Raw genomic sequence first — 18,604 nt, forward strand, 5'->3', positions numbered from 1 at the left:
TGCAGAGTTCTTAGAGAGACGCAGGGGGGACTCCCATCTGAGGCTTCGGATTGTTGCATGACTGTTGTATGTTGTTATATGTTTTATTACTTTAATAAATTAGCCCAATTGTTATAAGTTTGGATGAATCTTTATTCGTGAAAAGTTTAAAACAGAAACAATTGACGTGGTTCAAGTTCCCACCATAGTATCCAGTCTATGGGGGAGCTGAATGTTTCTAGAACAGGGAACAGAACAAACCTTGGAGCCTAACTAGATCCTGACGTGTATTGAGTTCTTAATCCGTGGTGTATAATCGTCATGTGGATGTAAATGTTCGGATTCTGTGTTTTTTATTTTTTACAGTTACAGTTGCAGTTAAAAATATCAGTTACATTGCTAACTGATGCTAATCATTGCTAACTGATGCTAATCATTGCCAACAAGCACGAACCAGTGCTAAGCGAGGAGAATCTCCCAGTCTCTCCCTACTTGCAGGTTGAGGTTTCCCAGCGTCAGCACGGAGCGCTCCTCTTCATACTGAAACTCACAGGCCACCACCTCCTGACCTGGAACCACAACAAGCCAAGGTCAAAGGTGAGGGCCTTGTGTATGTAGGACATACGCCTTGAAAAGGCCCTTTGTTTGTTCACAATCACCGTCAATTGTCTTGGGGGACAATGAGGAACTGAACAGGAAGTTCTGCCAGTTTTTTTACGTGTACACATTGGTTGCTACGGTAACCCCTCTCCTCACCGGCCCCGCGCAGAGTCACAGAGGAAGGCTCGCTCTTCCTCCCGAGGATGACGACGGTCTGGATCGCACGGCCGCAGTCCAACTCACCCCACCCCCCTGCTGAGCTGAGACAGAGGGAGGGAGTGAGGGAGATAGATGGATGGATGGAGGGGGGATGGATGATGGAGGGATGGATGATAGAGGGATGGATGATAGAGGGATGAGAGAGGGATGGATAATAGAGAATGGATGGATGATAGTGTGATGGATGATAGAGGGATGGATGAATGACAGAGGGATGGATGATAGAGAGAGGGAGGGGTGGATAATAGAGGGATGGATGATAGAGGGATGATAGAGGGATGGATGATAGATGGATGGATGGATGATAGAGGGATGGATGGATGATAGAGATGGATGAATAGAAGGATGGGTTGATGGATAGATAGACGGATTGATGGATGAATGTTACAGTCACTATTTGTATCATTCTGTTTAGTTTCCCTCTGTTATGTGCAGGTGACTGTCATACAACTACTCATTCATCATCCCGGACGAGCCCCCAGATATGATGCAAGTGGGGGGGGCGGGGTAACAGGTATAAAAGTGGAGGGGTTATGGGCATAGAGGAGCAGATTGTGGGTGAGCAATAAAATAATGGAAACGACAGATGATGTGACCATGGGTTTATCAGAGCAGTGGTTTGAAAATGGGGGTACGCATACCTCTAGGGGTACTTTGGAGTACTGCAGGGGGTACTCAGTGAATTCATATATATATATATATATATATATATATATATATATATATATATATATATTCTGAAAGCTACACAATATAATATTTAGAAAATGAGATGTGAAAGTGGTTAAAACATAAATCTGACAACAAGGAGAAAGGAAAATCGGTGAAGAAGAAAGCGCAACTAGAAACCCCAAAATGTCCTCAGTTTCAGGAGGAATATATTTGAGTGGGATTCCCCTCTACATGCTCTGACCCTCCCCTGGCGTTCAGCTTCTTTGGGGGGAGAAATTAGCCAACAGTTGCATGAAGCACATGCCCATGTTTCTCACTAAATTGTGAGTATTTGCACCCTTTTAATGTCCACGTTGACACTGTCAAATAGAACCACATACATCATTTTTGTTCATTTTATCTACTTTTCTCCCAGTCAAATGTTGTGCCGGTGAAGGCGGTACTCAGCTGAAAAAATGTCTTCACACACTAATTGAAAGAGTTTGACAACCACTGTTTTAGGGGGATGGAAGGAGGATAGACAGAAGGATTTCTCCACCGGTGTTGTCACGCGTCTGTCAGTGTTCAGAGTGTCTCTGAATGTCTCTCGTCCAACACGTCACTCAACTCTTTTGGCTCCAGCTCTGGAACTTTCCATCTCTCCGGGAGCTAGGTAGGTATGGGGTGTGTGTGTGTGTGTGTGTGTGTGTGGGGGGGGGGGGGGGGGGTATGCCTGGGTGTGTGCAAATGTGTGTGTGAGGTTTGTGTGTGTGTATATGTTTGTGTTGTTGTGTGTGTGTGTGTGTGTGTCTATCTGTGTGTGTTTACATGCGTACGTGTACATGCGTGCGCGCGCGTGTATGTGTGTGTGTGTGTGTGTGTGTGTGTGTGTGTTTGTGTGTGTGTGCGTGACTCACCAGCAGAACAGACGGTGCTCTGACAGGTTGAAGGTGAGCAGACAGAAGGCGTTGTTGTCACGGTAGCTGAAGGTGTGGCCGTCGTCCAGGTAGAGCTCTCCCACGGCAACGCCCTGTCAACCACAGGTACCCCCAGCAGGGGTTCAAACCAAAGCCTCAACTCCACCCCGTTTCTTCTTCTACAGACTATAAGTCATTGAACAGGGTTCCACTTCAGGAAACAAGCTCTGATCAAGTTGGATTAATACAAATATAGAATTAACCACATAGTTCCTCTAAACAAGACCCGTCACTTCACTGTTTAAAGTTTGAGGGGTCGCTTCCACTCCAATATGAAAGGTTCTAGGTTCGATCCCCCTATATCTACAGTGTACCTGGAGGCATCCCTGAACAAGGTTCCCCCTAAACCCCTTATACCTGCTCTATAGAAACATGTTATAACATGTCATTACATGCATCTTGTCCAGTGTCCCTCACCCATACCTGCTCTTTGATAACATGCAATAACATGCATCTAATCCAAAGTCCCTAACCCATACCTGCTCTATAATAACATGTTATAACATGTTATAACATGCATATTGTCCAGTGTCCCTCACCCATACCTGCTCTTTAATAACATGCGATAACATGCATCTAATCCAAAGTCCCTAACCCATACCTGCTCTATAATAACATGTTATAACATGTCATAACATGCATATTGTCCAGTGTCCCTCACCCATACCTGCTCTTTGATAACATGCAATAACATGCATCTAATCCAAAGTCCCTAACCCATACCTGCTCTATAATAACATGTTACAACATGCATATTGTCCAGTGTCCTTAACCCATACCTGGTCTATAATAACATGTTATAACATGCATATTGTCCAGTGTCCTTAACCCGTACCTGCTCTATAATTACATGTTATAACATGTATAACTTGCATCTTATCCGGTGAAGGATGCCGAGGATACAAGCGTCTGCGTCATGACTGACTCAACAGTGACCATATCCACTTCCTGCGTTCCTTACGTTGGCGTCCGAGGCCAGGGTGACGCCGAGGGGGAACTGCTGGAGGTCTGCGGTGCAGGGGCCGCATCCCGTCGTCCTGCAAACCGCCGTGCCCCCCCTCTGGAACAGGGGTACCTGAAAACACAGACGCACCCCTGGGGGTGGGATACAGCGCCACTAGGCCGCTCGCACCCCCAAGAGAGGGAGAGGTGGGGGCCAGCCCACCCTTGGGATAATCTAGTGATATTGGTGCATTTCTTTCATTTGCTTTTTTTAGGAAATTGCTCCACACACGTTCCTTCATCAGGCTCCCACTGCTGGGCCTGAATTAGTTTCAATGACTCGAGCGAATCTCTATGAGGAAGTATTTTATCGCCAGTCAAATGTTTTTCTAAAACTATTTAATCACAAGTAATGATAATATAAAACAAATGACACTATAAGTGTTACCATAACACATGCAAAGTATAGTGTGTATGAATAAAATCTGTCCATTATGGTTTGTCCTAAAAGGTTTGCTGTTAAACCAGTTCTGTCCCAGATCTCCTGTGGCGCCCTTTACTGGTCAGTTGAGGGCATGACACCTACTGTATCCATGGTGACCGGAAGCCTGAGCGTCTCTCCTCCTCTGTATGCTGTCGCAGAGACAACGTCGTACCAGATCTACAGCAAACCAGAGTCAGTTATGGTAGGTGGAAATGGGACAATATAAGGACACAGGACGGAATTCACCTCATTCGACCCAGGTAGTAGAACGTTGACCTCTGTAGCGCCAGGGTCGGTGACCGGATGAGCCAGTAATGCCCCTCCTGTATTTAAATTCATGATAAATGAGATGAGAAAGTGGGGTCAGCTGTATGCTGGCCCCAGTACCAGCTATATGTTACTTAAAGAAAAAAACGTATTTGTTCATAATTGTTATTACCAATCATGTATTGATCATCCATTGCAAAGGTGTTCTGTTCTTCAGGGAACTCTACCCACAGTGGCCTGTCCAAATGATACCATTCAGTTACAATATAGTGATTTTAACAATACAACACCGTTTTTTATATACTACAGCAAGCAAAGATCATAACTGTAACTAACGTCTAGAATCTAACAACATAAAAACACTGGAAACTGAAAGGTGATGAATAAATAAAGTAGTATGAGGGACTTAATCAACCACTAGGGGGCGGCAGAACTGACCTGAGAACAGGCAGGGCAGAGCGGTGGGCCTGGTAAAATACTGTGTACCAGTAGGGCAGCAGGCAGTACCTAACAAAAATCTGTTTATTAATTTTTCTATACTTCAATGAGGATTTGCCACAAATGATGAGCCAAAAAAAGTCAAAAAAGCATTTAGTGGTGGCAGAGAGAATGACTCCCATATTTAGTCTTCCTGCCCAGGGACCACAGATTACTATCATTACCATCATCAGCCGAGGGGTGGTATTAACTCCGGCACAACAACTATGTTGAGTACAGTCCCTTTTAGACAAAATGTTGAACTAAACTATGAATGAATGAATAGGGGGATTCATTCATTCATGAATCTGACCAGCTCTATAACCCCCGTCCGAGAGGGCATGAACCCCCCCTTATAGGACCCCCGTATGACCCCCCATGTGAGCCCCTATATGGCCCCCATCCCAGAGGGAAGGGACCCCAATTGGGGTCTGTTCTACCCCCGTCCCAGAGGGCATGACCCCCACTATATGACCCCCGGGTGACCCTAACCTCTGCCTGACGGCGGAGCGGACGGCGGCGGTGACCGGGGCCCCCAGGAGCCAAGGCTCCCTGCGGGGGGTCCAGCAGGCGGAGTGGCCCCTGAAGAACGGCTGCAGGGCCCCCGCCTGGTACCAGCGCACCAGCAGTTCAGGCCCCGGGTCCCGGTCGAAGCCTCCCACGTCAGCTGGGGGGGGGAGAGAGAGAGAAAGGCTGGATTAACGTGTAGATTGAATTGACTTGATTGAAGTACACTGTTAATTAGTTCAACTAATTAATATCATCATTCCGTCTATTAATTCGTCAATGAACGGTTATAATGGTGATGGAGGTGGAGAGAGGAGGGGATGATCTAGCGGTGTAGGTGGTGTAGGCGGTGTAGGTGGTGTAGGTGGTGTAGGCGGTGTAGGTGGTGTAGGTGGTGTAGGCGGTGTAGGTGGTGTAGGTGGTGTAGGCGGTGTAGGTGGTGTAGGTGGTGTAGGCGGTGTAGGTGGTGTAGGCGGTGTAGGTGGTGTAGGTGGTGTAGGCGGTGTAGGCGTTGTAGGTGGTGTAGGCGGTGTAGGTGGTGTAGGTGGTGTAGGCGGTGTAGGCGTTGTAGGTGGTGTAGGCGGTGTAGGTGGTGTAGGTGGTGCTGGCCTCCACAGAAGGAGATGCCGGCCACGTTGAGTGACAGCAGCATGGGGATGGAGATCTTCAGGTAGTCCCATGATGCAACGTTGTCTCCTGTCCACACCGCGCCTGACCGACAGACAGGCAGGCAGACAGACAGGCAGGCAGACAGAGAGAAAGAAAGTCAGACAGGCAGGCCGACAGACAGGCAGGCAGGCAGACAGACAGGCAGGCAGACAGGCAGGCAGACAGGCAGGCAGGCAGGCAGAGAGAAAGAAAGTCAGACAGACAGGCAGGCAGTCAGGCAGGCAGACAGGCAGGCAGGCAGAGAGAAAGAAAGTCAGACCGACAGGCAGGCAGGCAGGCAGAGAGAAAGAAAGTCAGACCGACAGGCAGGCAGGCAGACAGGCAGGCAGGCAGACAGACAGGCAGAGAGAAATACAGACAGACAGAAAGGTTGGCAGCTCGACAGAAAGACAGACAGATGGGCAGACAGACAAACAGACAGCCAGACATATAGATAGATGAAATAACAAGATAGATAATTCATTTATTATTCGGAGGGGTAATTGATTGATATAATTGATGTCTGACCGAGTCTCTGGGATCCGGAGAAGAAGGATCTGGAGAGGGTGAAAGGTCTCTCTGAGCCCCCCGACCGGGAGACCAGACCCTCCACCGTGGCCTGGTGCTGGGGGAGAACCACACTGTTCATCTACACGATATAGCTCAATACAGCTAGATCGGCTGGTTGGGTCTGACCTGGTGGAAGCCGTAAAGGTTGTGCAGGTCGCGGTGCTCCCAGCTCCCAGCATGCACTGCGTCCTTGGGCATGGTCTTCTCCGGGCCCCCGAACACGGACGGCTCGTTCATGTCGTTCCACACGAACAGCGACTCTGTGGAGCCCTGGGGGGCAGGAACGCACCACACGTCAAACTAGAGCTGGGCGATTTATCGGTTTTTAATCGTGATTCGAATTTTTGGTCAAAAATCGATTTTTAATCGTAATTCGAATTTATGGTCAACAATACATTTTGGAAAGAAAATCGGTTATTGAAAAATGTGCTCAACTCACGTACGCACCAACAACTTATCGCACACGGCGGACACAAAGCAGCAAGTCTCAACTGAATTAAGCATTTACTCGTCTCAGAGAAGATCTCAACCACTGATTTTGTATACAGTTGTGTTGAGGTTATAATTTTTCTCTACACTAATTACGGTGGTACACTAATTACGGAGGTACACTAATTACAGAGGTCAGAGCCTTGGTGACCTCATGGCTGGCTACAGGCATGCCCACGCAATTCACTCCAACGTAAAACATGTGTCTTGTGTAAAGGGCTGATTATGGTCCCATGTTCACGCAACGCTAGGGGGTTACAGACCACTTACGTCCATGTGGACCCTCCTTGCGTTGACCGCAAGGGCCTGACGTGCGCCTCCCAAGAATTGTAACCTTCCGTCGAGGCGACGCAGCAGCAAGGGCTGTGATTGGTCTGCTTACTAAAACCCGACGCAGAACCATAAAGCCCTTTAGTTGTTGAATTTATTAAGATAGGAGTCTGTGGTTAATGTGTTCTGGGAGATCTGGTTCCTGAACATGTGTGTTAACATACCGGGTATTTGTCCAGGTGGAAGAGCCCGGCGTACCACGCCCTACAATCTGGGTTACTGTAGTCAAGGTAACAGCACTCGCCTGTGATTGGTCAGCAAGGATGTGAGTTGGAAAGAGGAAATATTATTCATTCACAGTTTTGACGGGTTATGTATCATGGGAGAGTGTCAGTGAATGAGTTAGTTATTTGCTTACTTAGTCGGTTTCTTATCAATGTAGTTAGTTAATTAGTATGTTTGGTACTTAAGTAAGTTAATAAGTAGCTACTTAGTTATTAGTATTACTTATTAGTTAGTAAGTTTTAGTAAGATGGTTTGTTACTTGGTGTGTACTGTGTACGTTTACTTATTACTCATTAATAGGTTGGTTAGTTACTTGATTAGCTAGTAAATTGGTTAGTTGGTGAGATGATCCCATACCGGGCCAGCACGATCCCTGAAAGTCACGCCCCTCTCTGTCCTTGACAAAATGGCCGCCTGCACTGGCCTCTCTGTAGAGCGACCAATCGGGGTCCACCTTGATGTGGGGGTCACTGATCACCACCAACTGAAACAACAAAGACCATCCTTTTCTCACAACAGTACACAGCCGTTTACAGCCGTATTGAAAAAGCGGGAATGGGACCCGTGTGAGGGGAGCCTCATCTCACTCTGAATTGTAGTCAACATAATAAAAAAAAACAACGTTTTTCGATACACAACGACAGCGGGCCGACCTTCCTCCTCCGCTCCTGCAGGTGGCGCTGCAGGCCGCGGGGGTCCGGGAAGAGGAGGGGGTCCCAGGTGAAGTAGCGCTTGCCCTGCGTGTGCTCGATGTCCAGCCAGATGACGTCGTAGGGGATGCGGTGGCGGTCGAAGCCGGCGTCCACCTCCCGGACGTCCGCCTCGTCCCGGTAGTTCCAGCGGCTCTGGTGATACCCCAGCGAGAAGAGGGGGGGCAGGGCAGGGTAGCCTGGGTGGAGAGGGGGGGGGCACACAGGACAGAGAGGTCGGGGGGAGATCATGAACCTGATCCCAGATGTGATCGTCCTCAACACAGGGAACCGTCTCCCCGTCTCCATCTCCACATCGTCGTCCACACGTGGCGTGTGACGGTGCTAGGGCCTGAGGGGGGGCGTGGCTTGTGAGGGTGCTGTGGCTTGTGAGGGGGCGTGGCTTATGAGGGGGAATGGCTTGTGAGGGGACGTGTCTTGTGTCGGCGGCTGTGGCCTGAGGGGCGTGTCTCGTGAGGGGCGTGTCTTGTGTCGGCGGCTGTGGCCTGAGGGGCGTGTCTCGTGAGGGGGCGTGTCTTGTGTCGGCGGCTGTGGCGCGAGGGGGGCGTGGCTTGTGCCATCCTAGCCACTCCGCTACCCTGCCCTAGTAAAGGTGTCTTGAATATGAATGCCGTGGCGTGTGTCCTTCGTAGGTCCACTGAAGCTAGCCATGGGCTCAGACTAACATTGTCTCTTTAACACAGAACAGCGCACAGACCTGTGAGCTGGGCGTACTGGGAGAAGACCAGAGCTGGGGAGGGTCCCAGGAGCACCATGCAGTCCATCACCCCCCCCTCAGACACCCAGTGGACGTCCGTGTGGGGCGGGGCCGGGCTTCCAGTCCGCGGAGGCCCCTCGTCGTCCTAGCAACAAGCAGGAAGTGTGATGTCATTTGGTTAACTGTTCTTCAGATGAGGAGCCAGTACTGGTCCTGGTGGGGAAGGGAAGGGGGGGGGGGCAGAGTGGGTTGGTGTGGGGGGGTGTACCTGGCGGTCCTGCTGGCTGTATCGGAGGCCAACGTACGTCTCGGAGCCATTGAGCCAGAACACACCCAGGGTGCCGGCGGGGCGGTGGGCCAGCAGCAGAGGCACCGAGCCGTACAGACCCAGCCGGCTGTGGAGCTTGTAGCCGAACACGTCCAGGTTGTACAGCCGGTAGGGCTCCCCGTCCCTGGGTTGCCCAGGGTCAAAGGTTAGGGTCAGAGGTCAAAGCACTGACCCGCAGATGATACCTTCTTCTGGATCCTCCCCCTGGATGCCTTGCTATGGTCGATATATATAAAACGTAAGAGACCCTTCTTCAATAGGTTTAGGGTTGTTTTTAACTCTCCACACGCTAAGACGTTTGGGCTACTATTTTGACTCTTATCTGGGTGGTAGGGGCGGCAGTAGCCCAGGAGGTAGAGTGGGCTGACTTGCAACCGGAGGTTGCTAGTTCAATCCCCGGCTCCTCCTAGCTGAGTGTCAAGGTGTCCCTGAGCGAGACACCTCATCCTGACGAGCTGTCTGTCGCCTTGTATGGTTGACACCGCCGTCGGTGTGTGAGCGTGTGTTTGAACCGTTTTAAGTCGCTTTGGATAAATGCGCTTAATTTAAATGTAAATAGTAAATTAACAACATGTGTCACGATGATGCTAAGGATCTTAAAGACACCAAGGCACTGTGGATCAAAGTTCCTCGATATCACAGGTGTCATATGTACGGGACAACAGCTTCCGGTCCAATCTGGACTGCTGCGATAGAACCGCCTGGTGTTTAGTACGTCTTCATTATTTTCTGCACTGGGGTGTATCCGTGTGAATATGGGTACCGGGTGTCTCCTAGCAACAGGCCATCGGCGTGCTCAGGGAGGCCGTACACATGGCTGTAACCATGGAGACGCAGGTCGGCCCCGATGCCACAGGGACCTGGAGGTAAAGTTTGGTTTCAGTGTGGTTTTGTGTTATACCGTCATCGGTTATCGTGGAAAAAATCGATGAGGATTGAGAGACACAAACCGTTCGCTTTGACATCGGTAAATTGTCTGAAAGTCTCTTTCCATAGCCCTTCGTCGTCCACCTGATTACAAACAAACAAAAAAAACAAACCATGAACTCAGTCTGTTTATCACGATAGATTAAAGCGAGAACTCTCAAGTGTAGTGCGTTCCCATACCTCACTACCATCATCACCACTGCTTCTGCAGGAACCAGAAAACCAACGTAACAAATCTACGTTTCATGGAACCGCGTGCATGTTTTTTTTTACTCTTGGAATAACCCTTGTGACTCCTGTTCACCTGGGTCGACTCTGCAGGGTTTCGAACCACAGCCGGCCTTGACAGTTGAACGTGGCGACAACTTCCTCCCCAGACAGGATGTCCAGGCGAAGAGGGGAGCGCCAAACGCGAAGCTGGTGTAGCCCGGAGGACCAGGTGAGCGTGACGGAGACGCCGCTGTGTTCTTCTACTCTCAGCCTGAGAAACCACAAAACAACGCCAACAACGGCAAAGTCAATTAGGGGTACTGCAGGACCCCACAGTACGGATGATATTCAAACAGGGATTAGGTTGTTTAAAAAGACAACATAACAAATAACTGATTTGGATTCAAAGTTTATGCCAAACGATAACTCATAACATGGAAATTAAGTTTTTTTAGGTGAATATATAAATTGATATATTTGTTTATTTGCTCAAAGTATTAACAACTACATTATTATTCATTTTACTCCCCTAACCCATCATTCAAACACCGCCTGGGTGGGTCTCTAATGGAGGGGCGGGACTCACTGCTGACACTCTGGTTCTCCAATGAGGACATCTGGAACCCGGTAACGTGCTTTGATTGGCTGTAGCTCGTCCAATGAAATCCTCACTACCCCACTTGGACCAACTGCCAGGAGAAAGCTCAGTCTTTCCTGTAGAAAGACTTCAGGGTGAGAGGGGTGTCCACACCTTCATCTGCGTCTTCTGCTGCTCTTTAAAACAATTATACATTATATATATACTATATGTGAATCTATATATGTGAATCAATCAATCTATCTATCTATCTATCTATCTATCTATCTATCTATCTATCTTTATATATACACACACACAGACACACATACATATATACACAATAATACAGTTGATAAGTAAACTAAATAAATTGGTTCTTAAGAGGATTGTAAAGATAGGTGTCAGTTGAGTTTTAGGGGAGAAATGTGTGTACCTAGGCCTATAGTTATCTTATTATGTCAATCAGATTGTAGTGATGAGTCACTCAAAATACATCATTATAAGTCTTTAAAAAGAAATGCAGAAGAAGAGAATAATGGAACTTGGAAGTGTCGGACCCAGTTAAGACGGCGCTGTTCGACTGAACACTACTGAACGTAACCCGAGATGATCCCACACCTGGTTCTCAGTTCGCTGAACCTCAAAACGCGCTCCTGTTGCTGTCAGAACCATGGAGTCCAGCAGAACCTGGTACTGCCTCCTGGGACCCACGGCCTGTCTCCTGGACCAACATGGGACGTGTTTTATGTCGTTGTTAATTACACGGCGCTACATCGTATGGGCTTCCTTTGAATATGGTGAGGTTACTCACACACGACACAGGTAGGCACAACATTTGTCTAACTAAATAAGCTAACCAAGCAAAATTTGCTAACTGAGGCTAGCCTCTTTAGCTAAAGAAGCTAAAAAAAGGTCACTTCTGTGGCCTATCGTCCTTGATGTTCACTGTACACACCTGTAAAAGGCGACGTCATCACACGTTTTAAAGATGTCTGGCCCCTGGTCATCGGGAACCTCGCTGTCGACCAGAGACAAGCATTTGGAACACGGTAGGCTGGTGCTCATTAAAGGTTATCAAATACATCCAGCAGAGTCTGCCACTACAGAAACGTGCTCACACTCTGTACACTGAGGTGAAGAGGAACTTTTTCAAAATTAAATGTAGACTTTATTTGTTTGGGACAAGTAGTAAGAAAGATGGAGGGGTACAGAAGCAGTTAGGATGAGTTGTACAGGTGTATGGGACGGAGCTGATCTCCAACACCGAGCCTGGGATGGGCATTGGTCGATCAAACGCTTAGGAGAGTCGCATGTTACAGTTTAAAATATGTGCATGGAGCAAAAAAGTCCAGAAAAGCATCCTGCCTTGCATGGTTGACACCACCGTCGGTGTGTGAATATGTGCATGAATGGGTGAATGTTAGGCAATATTATAAAGCGCTTTGAGTGGCCACTGGTTAGAAAGGAGCTATATAGTCCATTTAATAAAAACATGCATGCAAACAGACAGATACAACGTATACAACAATAGCATGAACTCAAGTAGCCTAACTAATGTTACACGAATTATGACTCGTTGAGGTGATGATAAGTTCTGGCCAAGTACCGAGACTGGACTTTTGTTGAAAACGTTTTAAAATCCTGACTCAGCTTTAGATTGGTAGGAAGGGAATTCCGGAGGGCTGTGCCTTAAAATGAAAATGCAGTTTGGTCCAAGTAATAATATGGGAAAGGATCATTGCATTCATAAATCATAAAGCTATATGAAATGGTAAGCAGTGTCTGCTTTGCCATAAGGTTTGAAGATCGGTGTTAACCGTTCTGCGAAACCTTTCTAATTTGTAAGCTGAGGGTCTACAATAATTAGATGGACCAACTCAGATTTAGATTGAGAGGGACATGCCATGGAGATGTTTTAAATTGTAAATCTTTTTTTAAGATGAAGTTGAAGTCAGGAAGTGTAGCACAACACAATCCTCCCCAAGCCCTGCCTGTTACGGTAAGTTTGGCTGCAGAAATCGTAGGGATTTATGCCGACAGAGCGCATATATTATCAGCGCCAAATTGACTCGCTGCGGCCATGCATGCACTGACTGGTGTCAGATACCAAACGTCCCCACGATACAAAGCGCGACTTTGTATCCTCTCACGTAGAAGCGAACGCTTCACTCACCAAACCGTGTTCAGGCCTTCTGCTGCCATGGCGCAGGCAGGCTCTGTCTCGGGTTCAGGGCTTGCTTTCGTCAGAGAATGTCTAAAAGGAGACGGGCTCTGCTTTTATTAGCCTGCGTTTCTGGGCATCAACGTGAATATTGGGGTGGGAAATCTGACACCGAGGCGCCGATGTTCGTGTCACTACCGCAAAGTGACACCGATGTCACTGTTTTGTCTTCGATGCTTCGTAGCTCCGAAGCATTTGCGATACGAGGATGGAACCATGCGGCTTTGCGCGCCCATATGATAGACAGCGTGAGGTCAGCCACAGACTCAGGACCATGTCGCCCTCTGGCGGTGAGTATTTGACAACGGTCTGCCGATGTTATCCAATGGTATCCAACCTCGGACATATTGAACAAACGTCATTATTTTAGGGTGTGGTTGTCCGTTTGGCGTCTTACCTGTAAAGCACAACTAGATGGCAGTGTTGCTACACGCTTTTTAACGATTTAATTTGTTGACCTGCAATAATATTATCATACCGATCTATAGGGCGATGTTGTATCATATACGGTTCCGTTTTAGAGAAAAAACTATAGATATTCTTTTTATCTCATGCATAGAGGGACTTTATCAGTTTTGAAGTTTAGTTGGCGCTGCATTGAATCAGATGAGACTATATAGAATGGGGCACTGAGGCGGTGCAGGGCGTCCCGCCTCCAAATGTCATTGAATCCTTCGGGTGAAACATCACGAGATTTCACCTGGGAGAACTGTCCGGGTGATCAGCCCCGAACGAGAACCAAAGTGTCGAGAGGACCGTGAACATCGAGCCCGCCCAGGTCACGGCCCGCCCCGTCCCGGTCCTACCGAGTGACCGCTCCTCTGCACCGGAGCACCTGCACGTGAAGCGAAGGAAACGCGCCGCGAGACGCGCCGAGTCGCTGAGGAGGTGACGGCGCATGACGTGACGTGATCTCCTGGGGGTGGACGCGGCGGGCGGGCAGTCGCGTGCTCGGGCACAACAAGCACAGCGGTGGGTCGCTGCTCGGACGTCTCGCGCAGGCACTGCAGTCTGGACCACGAGCTGTCTGGCAGGAGGAGGAGGAGGAGGATGCGGTGCGCGGTCTCTGCTTCTGACGTTCACGTTGCACTGACGTAGACGCGAGGGGATCCGAACCGACTCACGGACAGGGCAGGAGGATATTGGAACAGTTTTTTCTGTTTTTAAAACAAGCAATTATCATTCGGTTGGTTTTGAAGCGCCCGAGCCATGGCGGAGAGAAGTGGCCGGTTGAGTTTCCCCGGGAGCGGGTCTCTCAACAGGCCGGTCCCGATGAACCTGTTCGCGACGTGGGAGGTCGACGGCTCGTCGCCCAACTGCATCCCCCGGTAAGAGAGTTGGTGCCCGGGCCCCAGTGCCCCGCTGCTGCCCCGGCTCCTTAAACTTTAGACCCAGGCGGACATGCTGTCTGTCGGTCTGTCTGTTACACGCACATGAGCGGCACTTCACCACATGTTGTCTGGGTGGGCTAGGACCAGAGATGGGGGTCTACTGTTACCCCTACATCATTGGATCTTTTTTTAATTCGCATAATTAGGTTTTATGTGTTTAACAATGGTGGCTGATGTGTGTCACTGTGAGACGGCAGGTAATCCTTTCTTAAGAAAAGCACAATTTGAACGATGGTTTTTATGGTGTTTTTTTGTTACAAAATGAAATGACCTGATGATCAATCAGTAATGGAAGTATCCCGAAAACCCACAACCCGTTTTTTTTAAACAGATGAGTTTGTCTCTCTGAGAACAAACCTGCAGCATCACATGTGATGCAGCAGGTTCGTGCACATGTTCTCGGAGTTCAAACCCTAACAGGTGACATGTTATGCGGGGCAGAGGTTGATCATACGCTGTATGTTCAGGCACTGAACGCACTGGAGGGGACTGTGGGGTCCTGTCCCAGTGTGTGATTTAGTGATGCATCTCCCCGCTGGATCCGTCCTGATTATGCAGGGGATTCAATCACCTACATGGCCCCTTAGGTCAAGGTAATCATCCTCTGGCAGCACAAACCGATCCGCTCACTGTCGCGTGAGACAGCAGAGTGCGGCGTTGTTGGAGGCGTTTTGAGTTGCCGCCAAGAGTCTCCGGTCTGGAATCCGCGTCACCGCTGCTTTGACCTGCTGCTGGTGGCGTTGTCGTTGATGAGCAAGGCGTTAATCCAAACCCATGCGGTGGTGTTTTACGAGTGTCCCGCAGTCTGTCTTTCAGAAGCTGCCAGGCGCTCTAAGGAAAGTCTGACGGTAGTGACACCTTTACCGACGGATCTTCATCAGCTGAAGATGACGAGGTCGGAAATAAATCACCCCGAGAAGGCAGGATCATAGCGACAGATTTGCCACACCTCATAACTCCTGAGGCAGCCGTTTCATTGGTTCAATTCACACCCAACTACCGAAGCTCCTCGCTCAGTTCCGCTCATATGATTGGCCGAGAGGAGGATGGAGACGATGGCACCAACTTCCTTTTCCCGGGGCCTTGGAGCGCGCGATGAGTTGTAAGCAGATTAGGGCAGTGTGCACAGGAGGGTTGGTTTTCCCAGTGCCTCACAGTAGCTCAGCCAGCTAAGCGTTTACACAGGTCTTGGGTCCCATCCCTTCTGGACGGGTTGGCGTTTTGCTGTCAGGACTGACGGTAAACCGGCCGAAGTCCTTGACAGGCGGTGGAAGCACTGATCCGGCTTTCCATTGATCCCTGTGTGTCTTGTCCAAGTGCTTTGGTAACGTGTTTGTATCTCACATCCTCCTCCTCCTCCCCCCATTCACCCTGACACCCCTCTCCCCCTCGTCTCCCTCTCCCCCCTGTCTCCCTCTTCCCCCCCCGTCTCCCCCTCTCCCCCCAGTCTCCCCCCCCCCCCCCCCACCACATTAATGAACCAATAATTAACATGCAGTAATAAGCATGAACTCACAACTCCCCCACTGGCAGAGCAAAGCATGACCCCTACCCAGGTTATGGGCTCCATTACCACTGGCAGAGCAAGGCATTAAAGGTTAGGGGTTGGATTCTATGCTGAGAATGTATGCACTCACAATAGGGCCAACATCACTGGATGTTACACAGTTGCTAGCCACAGCTGGAAGATGAGTTTAAGCTTGATTATAAATCAAGCCGATGATATGGAAGACTGATCACCACAATTAGGCTCCATAATCCTTACAACTGTTTCCGTCTTTGAAAGTCAATGTCTGCTACAGCGTGTTGATTGGTCAGTCGCTGCCTACCAGGGGGACCCGCCCTGGAGGTCATCAACCAATCAGGTTTCCCCTTGCATAATAAACCTTTGCGTCAGTGTGTGGAAGACGTCCTGTCCTGTGTGGGCTCGAAGGAACGGGGGTGAGGTCATGATTGCTATCAGGATGTACTTGTGTTCCAAGATTCCCTTTGCCATTGTGTTGCCCCGCGATGCTAAGGTAGGGACGGGAAACCGCAGGGAAGACGGTGTATTAATGTGTGCCGATACCATTTTTGTGCGGCAGTGATATATTTCCTATAGTTTATTCTGTCGGCGAATGCCGATGTTTTTAAATGACAGAACAGAACATAGTTGATATGTGAAATCACATTCAGAGATATGCATTATATATATATATATAAGATATCTATAATATCCCACAGTTATTCCCTTCATTTGCGTCTGCTTAGATTACATTAACGTTGCCCATACTTAATCGTTTTCTTCTCCTCATCCCCAGATGTCAACAATGCTAATCATGCTAACAAATGCTAATGAATGAATGTCTGAAATCCACCTGCGTCCCCCCCTGTATAACATCAATGGTTCTGAGTCGAGGGAGCTCCTGTTTTCTCGTCCTGCCTGCTGCATGTTCTTTTGAAGTGCAGCATCCATGTTGGACATCTTTGAAGCAGCAAGCGTGGCCCACAGACGGTATCGCTAAGTGCTGCCAGAGACAGAAGGGTGAGGGGGGGGGGGGGGGGGGGGGGAGGACTGGACCCTCAAGGGGGCAGGGTGCGGTTGTAGGGGGCGCTGGAGCCAGTAGGTCGTCGTTTTTTTAAGAGCCTGAGTTGGAGGAAGAGGAGGAGGAGGAGGAGGAGAAAGTGCCTGCCATGCTGTTTTGATTCCCAGCGAGATAGTCCGTCTTTTGTGAGCCTGGGGGGGCTTGAGCGCTGGCACTGGACGGAATGCAGAGTGGGACGAACCAGGAGGTCGTGTTAATGGGCCGCATTGTCCCACCACCTCCCCCCTGCTGGTCGCTGCTGCCGGCTCCCTGCTGGGATGAAACAACAACACAACATATTGTGGTGCTTGGCTGCCACTACCTCCTTATGCATGTGGGATGGGAGCGATGAGACACAGGATAAAATGTGCTGGGAATCCCAGAAGGAAGATTTCATGTTTATTGTCGTGTGCTTGTTAATTGTAAAAAAGCAGACTCAAGCGGACACAGCAGAATTAAAGAAGCGTTCTACAAATTGAAAAGAGATGCAAAACTCCCATTAGAATATGCAGGAATCCACAAAAAATAGATCAAGAATATATTGAGATATTTATTTGTGTATTTATTTTCTATTCGGTTGAAGATACAATGATTAATAACCTGCAAGGGGATTATTACAGCACAATTCTGGTCTTATTGTAATAATCAATGTTGTGAAGCTAGCTGATGAGTGACTATAAATAAATGAAGACCAGAAGAAGAGAAGCTAGCCTAGAAGCTAACCTAACAATTGTTAGTGCTTGGCTTTTGGTTCTATGAACACTGTACCGACAGTGATATATTGTTTCTCTTTCTTCTGACAAATGAACTCACTTTGGATAAAAGCGTCTGGTGAATACTCTAAATATAAATGTGAATGTAGAGACAAAGTCTGATGAAAATAATATAATCCTGATCTCTCAATATTCTGTGGGATGGTACTGCGTCTTCACCAAAACGCTACACAGGTTCATAATGTGTCATCCTCCTGGTTGTAATTAGACTGCATTTATACTGCGCTTCTCTAACCAGTGGCCACTCAAAGTGCTTTACAATGTTGCCTAATATTCAACCATTCAAGCACACATCCACAAACCAACAGCAGTGTCAACCATGGAAGGTGACAGCCAGCTCGTCGGGAGCAGTAAGGGTTAAGTGTCTTGCTCAGGGATACCTCGACACCCGGGGATTGAACTAGCAACCTCCGGTTACCAGTCAGCCCGATCTACCTCCTGACCCACAAGCCGCCCCTTAACCGTTGGCGCTGTTGTACAGTTATAGTAGGACCCACTGCTGGCCGTGGTGGTCCCTGACATCACCCTAGTTTGGGGGGACCACCACCAGGGCATCAGAAGGACGTTCAGCGCCATCAACACTCCCTGCTCTCTGGGTCCTCAGCCAGATCAATTCTGCTGCTGGGGAGATTCCTCCTCGAGCACCATGCATGCCTGCCCCCTCCATCTATCTCTTCACAGCCCATTTCCTGGTTGGTTCATCCCCCTGAGAGGAGTTTAAAGCCCTGATCCGTTGTTCCGTTGCTCTGGGGGAAGAGCGGCGGGCACAGGAGGAAGCTAACACATCTCGTTAGAAATTAACCAAACTGAGGAGACCTTTGTTTTTCCTTCCCTCAAA

At 48.8% G+C, this 18,604-nt stretch overlaps 2 protein-coding genes across 4 annotated transcripts in view; one reads left to right on the forward strand and one right to left on the reverse strand.

Moving 5' to 3' along the window:
* Positions 1 to 418: 418 nt before the first annotated feature.
* On the reverse strand, positions 419 to 13,019 carry ganc (glucosidase, alpha; neutral C; the record flags this gene model as incomplete). Its single annotated transcript, XM_079752229.1, has 24 exons — positions 419 to 548; positions 736 to 839; positions 2,367 to 2,479; positions 3,388 to 3,501; positions 3,955 to 4,029; positions 4,099 to 4,175; positions 4,292 to 4,356; positions 4,558 to 4,626; positions 5,089 to 5,263; positions 5,713 to 5,814; positions 6,280 to 6,376; positions 6,448 to 6,591; positions 7,305 to 7,384; positions 7,723 to 7,849; positions 8,019 to 8,254; positions 8,773 to 8,917; positions 9,041 to 9,224; positions 9,864 to 9,960; positions 10,051 to 10,111; positions 10,208 to 10,232; positions 10,332 to 10,508; positions 10,824 to 10,951; positions 11,436 to 11,538; positions 12,991 to 13,019. 24 exons carry the CDS (start codon positions 13,017 to 13,019, stop codon positions 439 to 441), a joined length of 2,637 nt encoding a protein of 878 aa, XP_079608355.1. The 3' UTR covers positions 419 to 438.
* Positions 13,020 to 14,063: 1,044 nt separating this feature from the next.
* The window catches only part of pacs2 (phosphofurin acidic cluster sorting protein 2), a 52,123-nt gene continuing 47,582 nt past the window's right edge, over positions 14,064 to 18,604 (forward strand). For all 3 annotated transcript variants that reach the window (XM_079752689.1, XM_079752690.1, XM_079752691.1), the window contains exon 1: positions 14,064 to 14,366. In XM_079752689.1, the coding sequence (XP_079608815.1) occupies positions 14,248 to 14,366 (119 nt within the window). In that variant the 5' untranslated portion in view covers positions 14,064 to 14,247. The remainder of the gene's footprint in view (positions 14,367 to 18,604) is intronic.

This window comes from Pollachius pollachius (genome assembly GCF_949987615.1).
Source record: "Pollachius pollachius genome assembly, chromosome: 15".
NCBI lineage: Eukaryota > Metazoa > Chordata > Actinopteri > Gadiformes > Gadidae > Pollachius > Pollachius pollachius.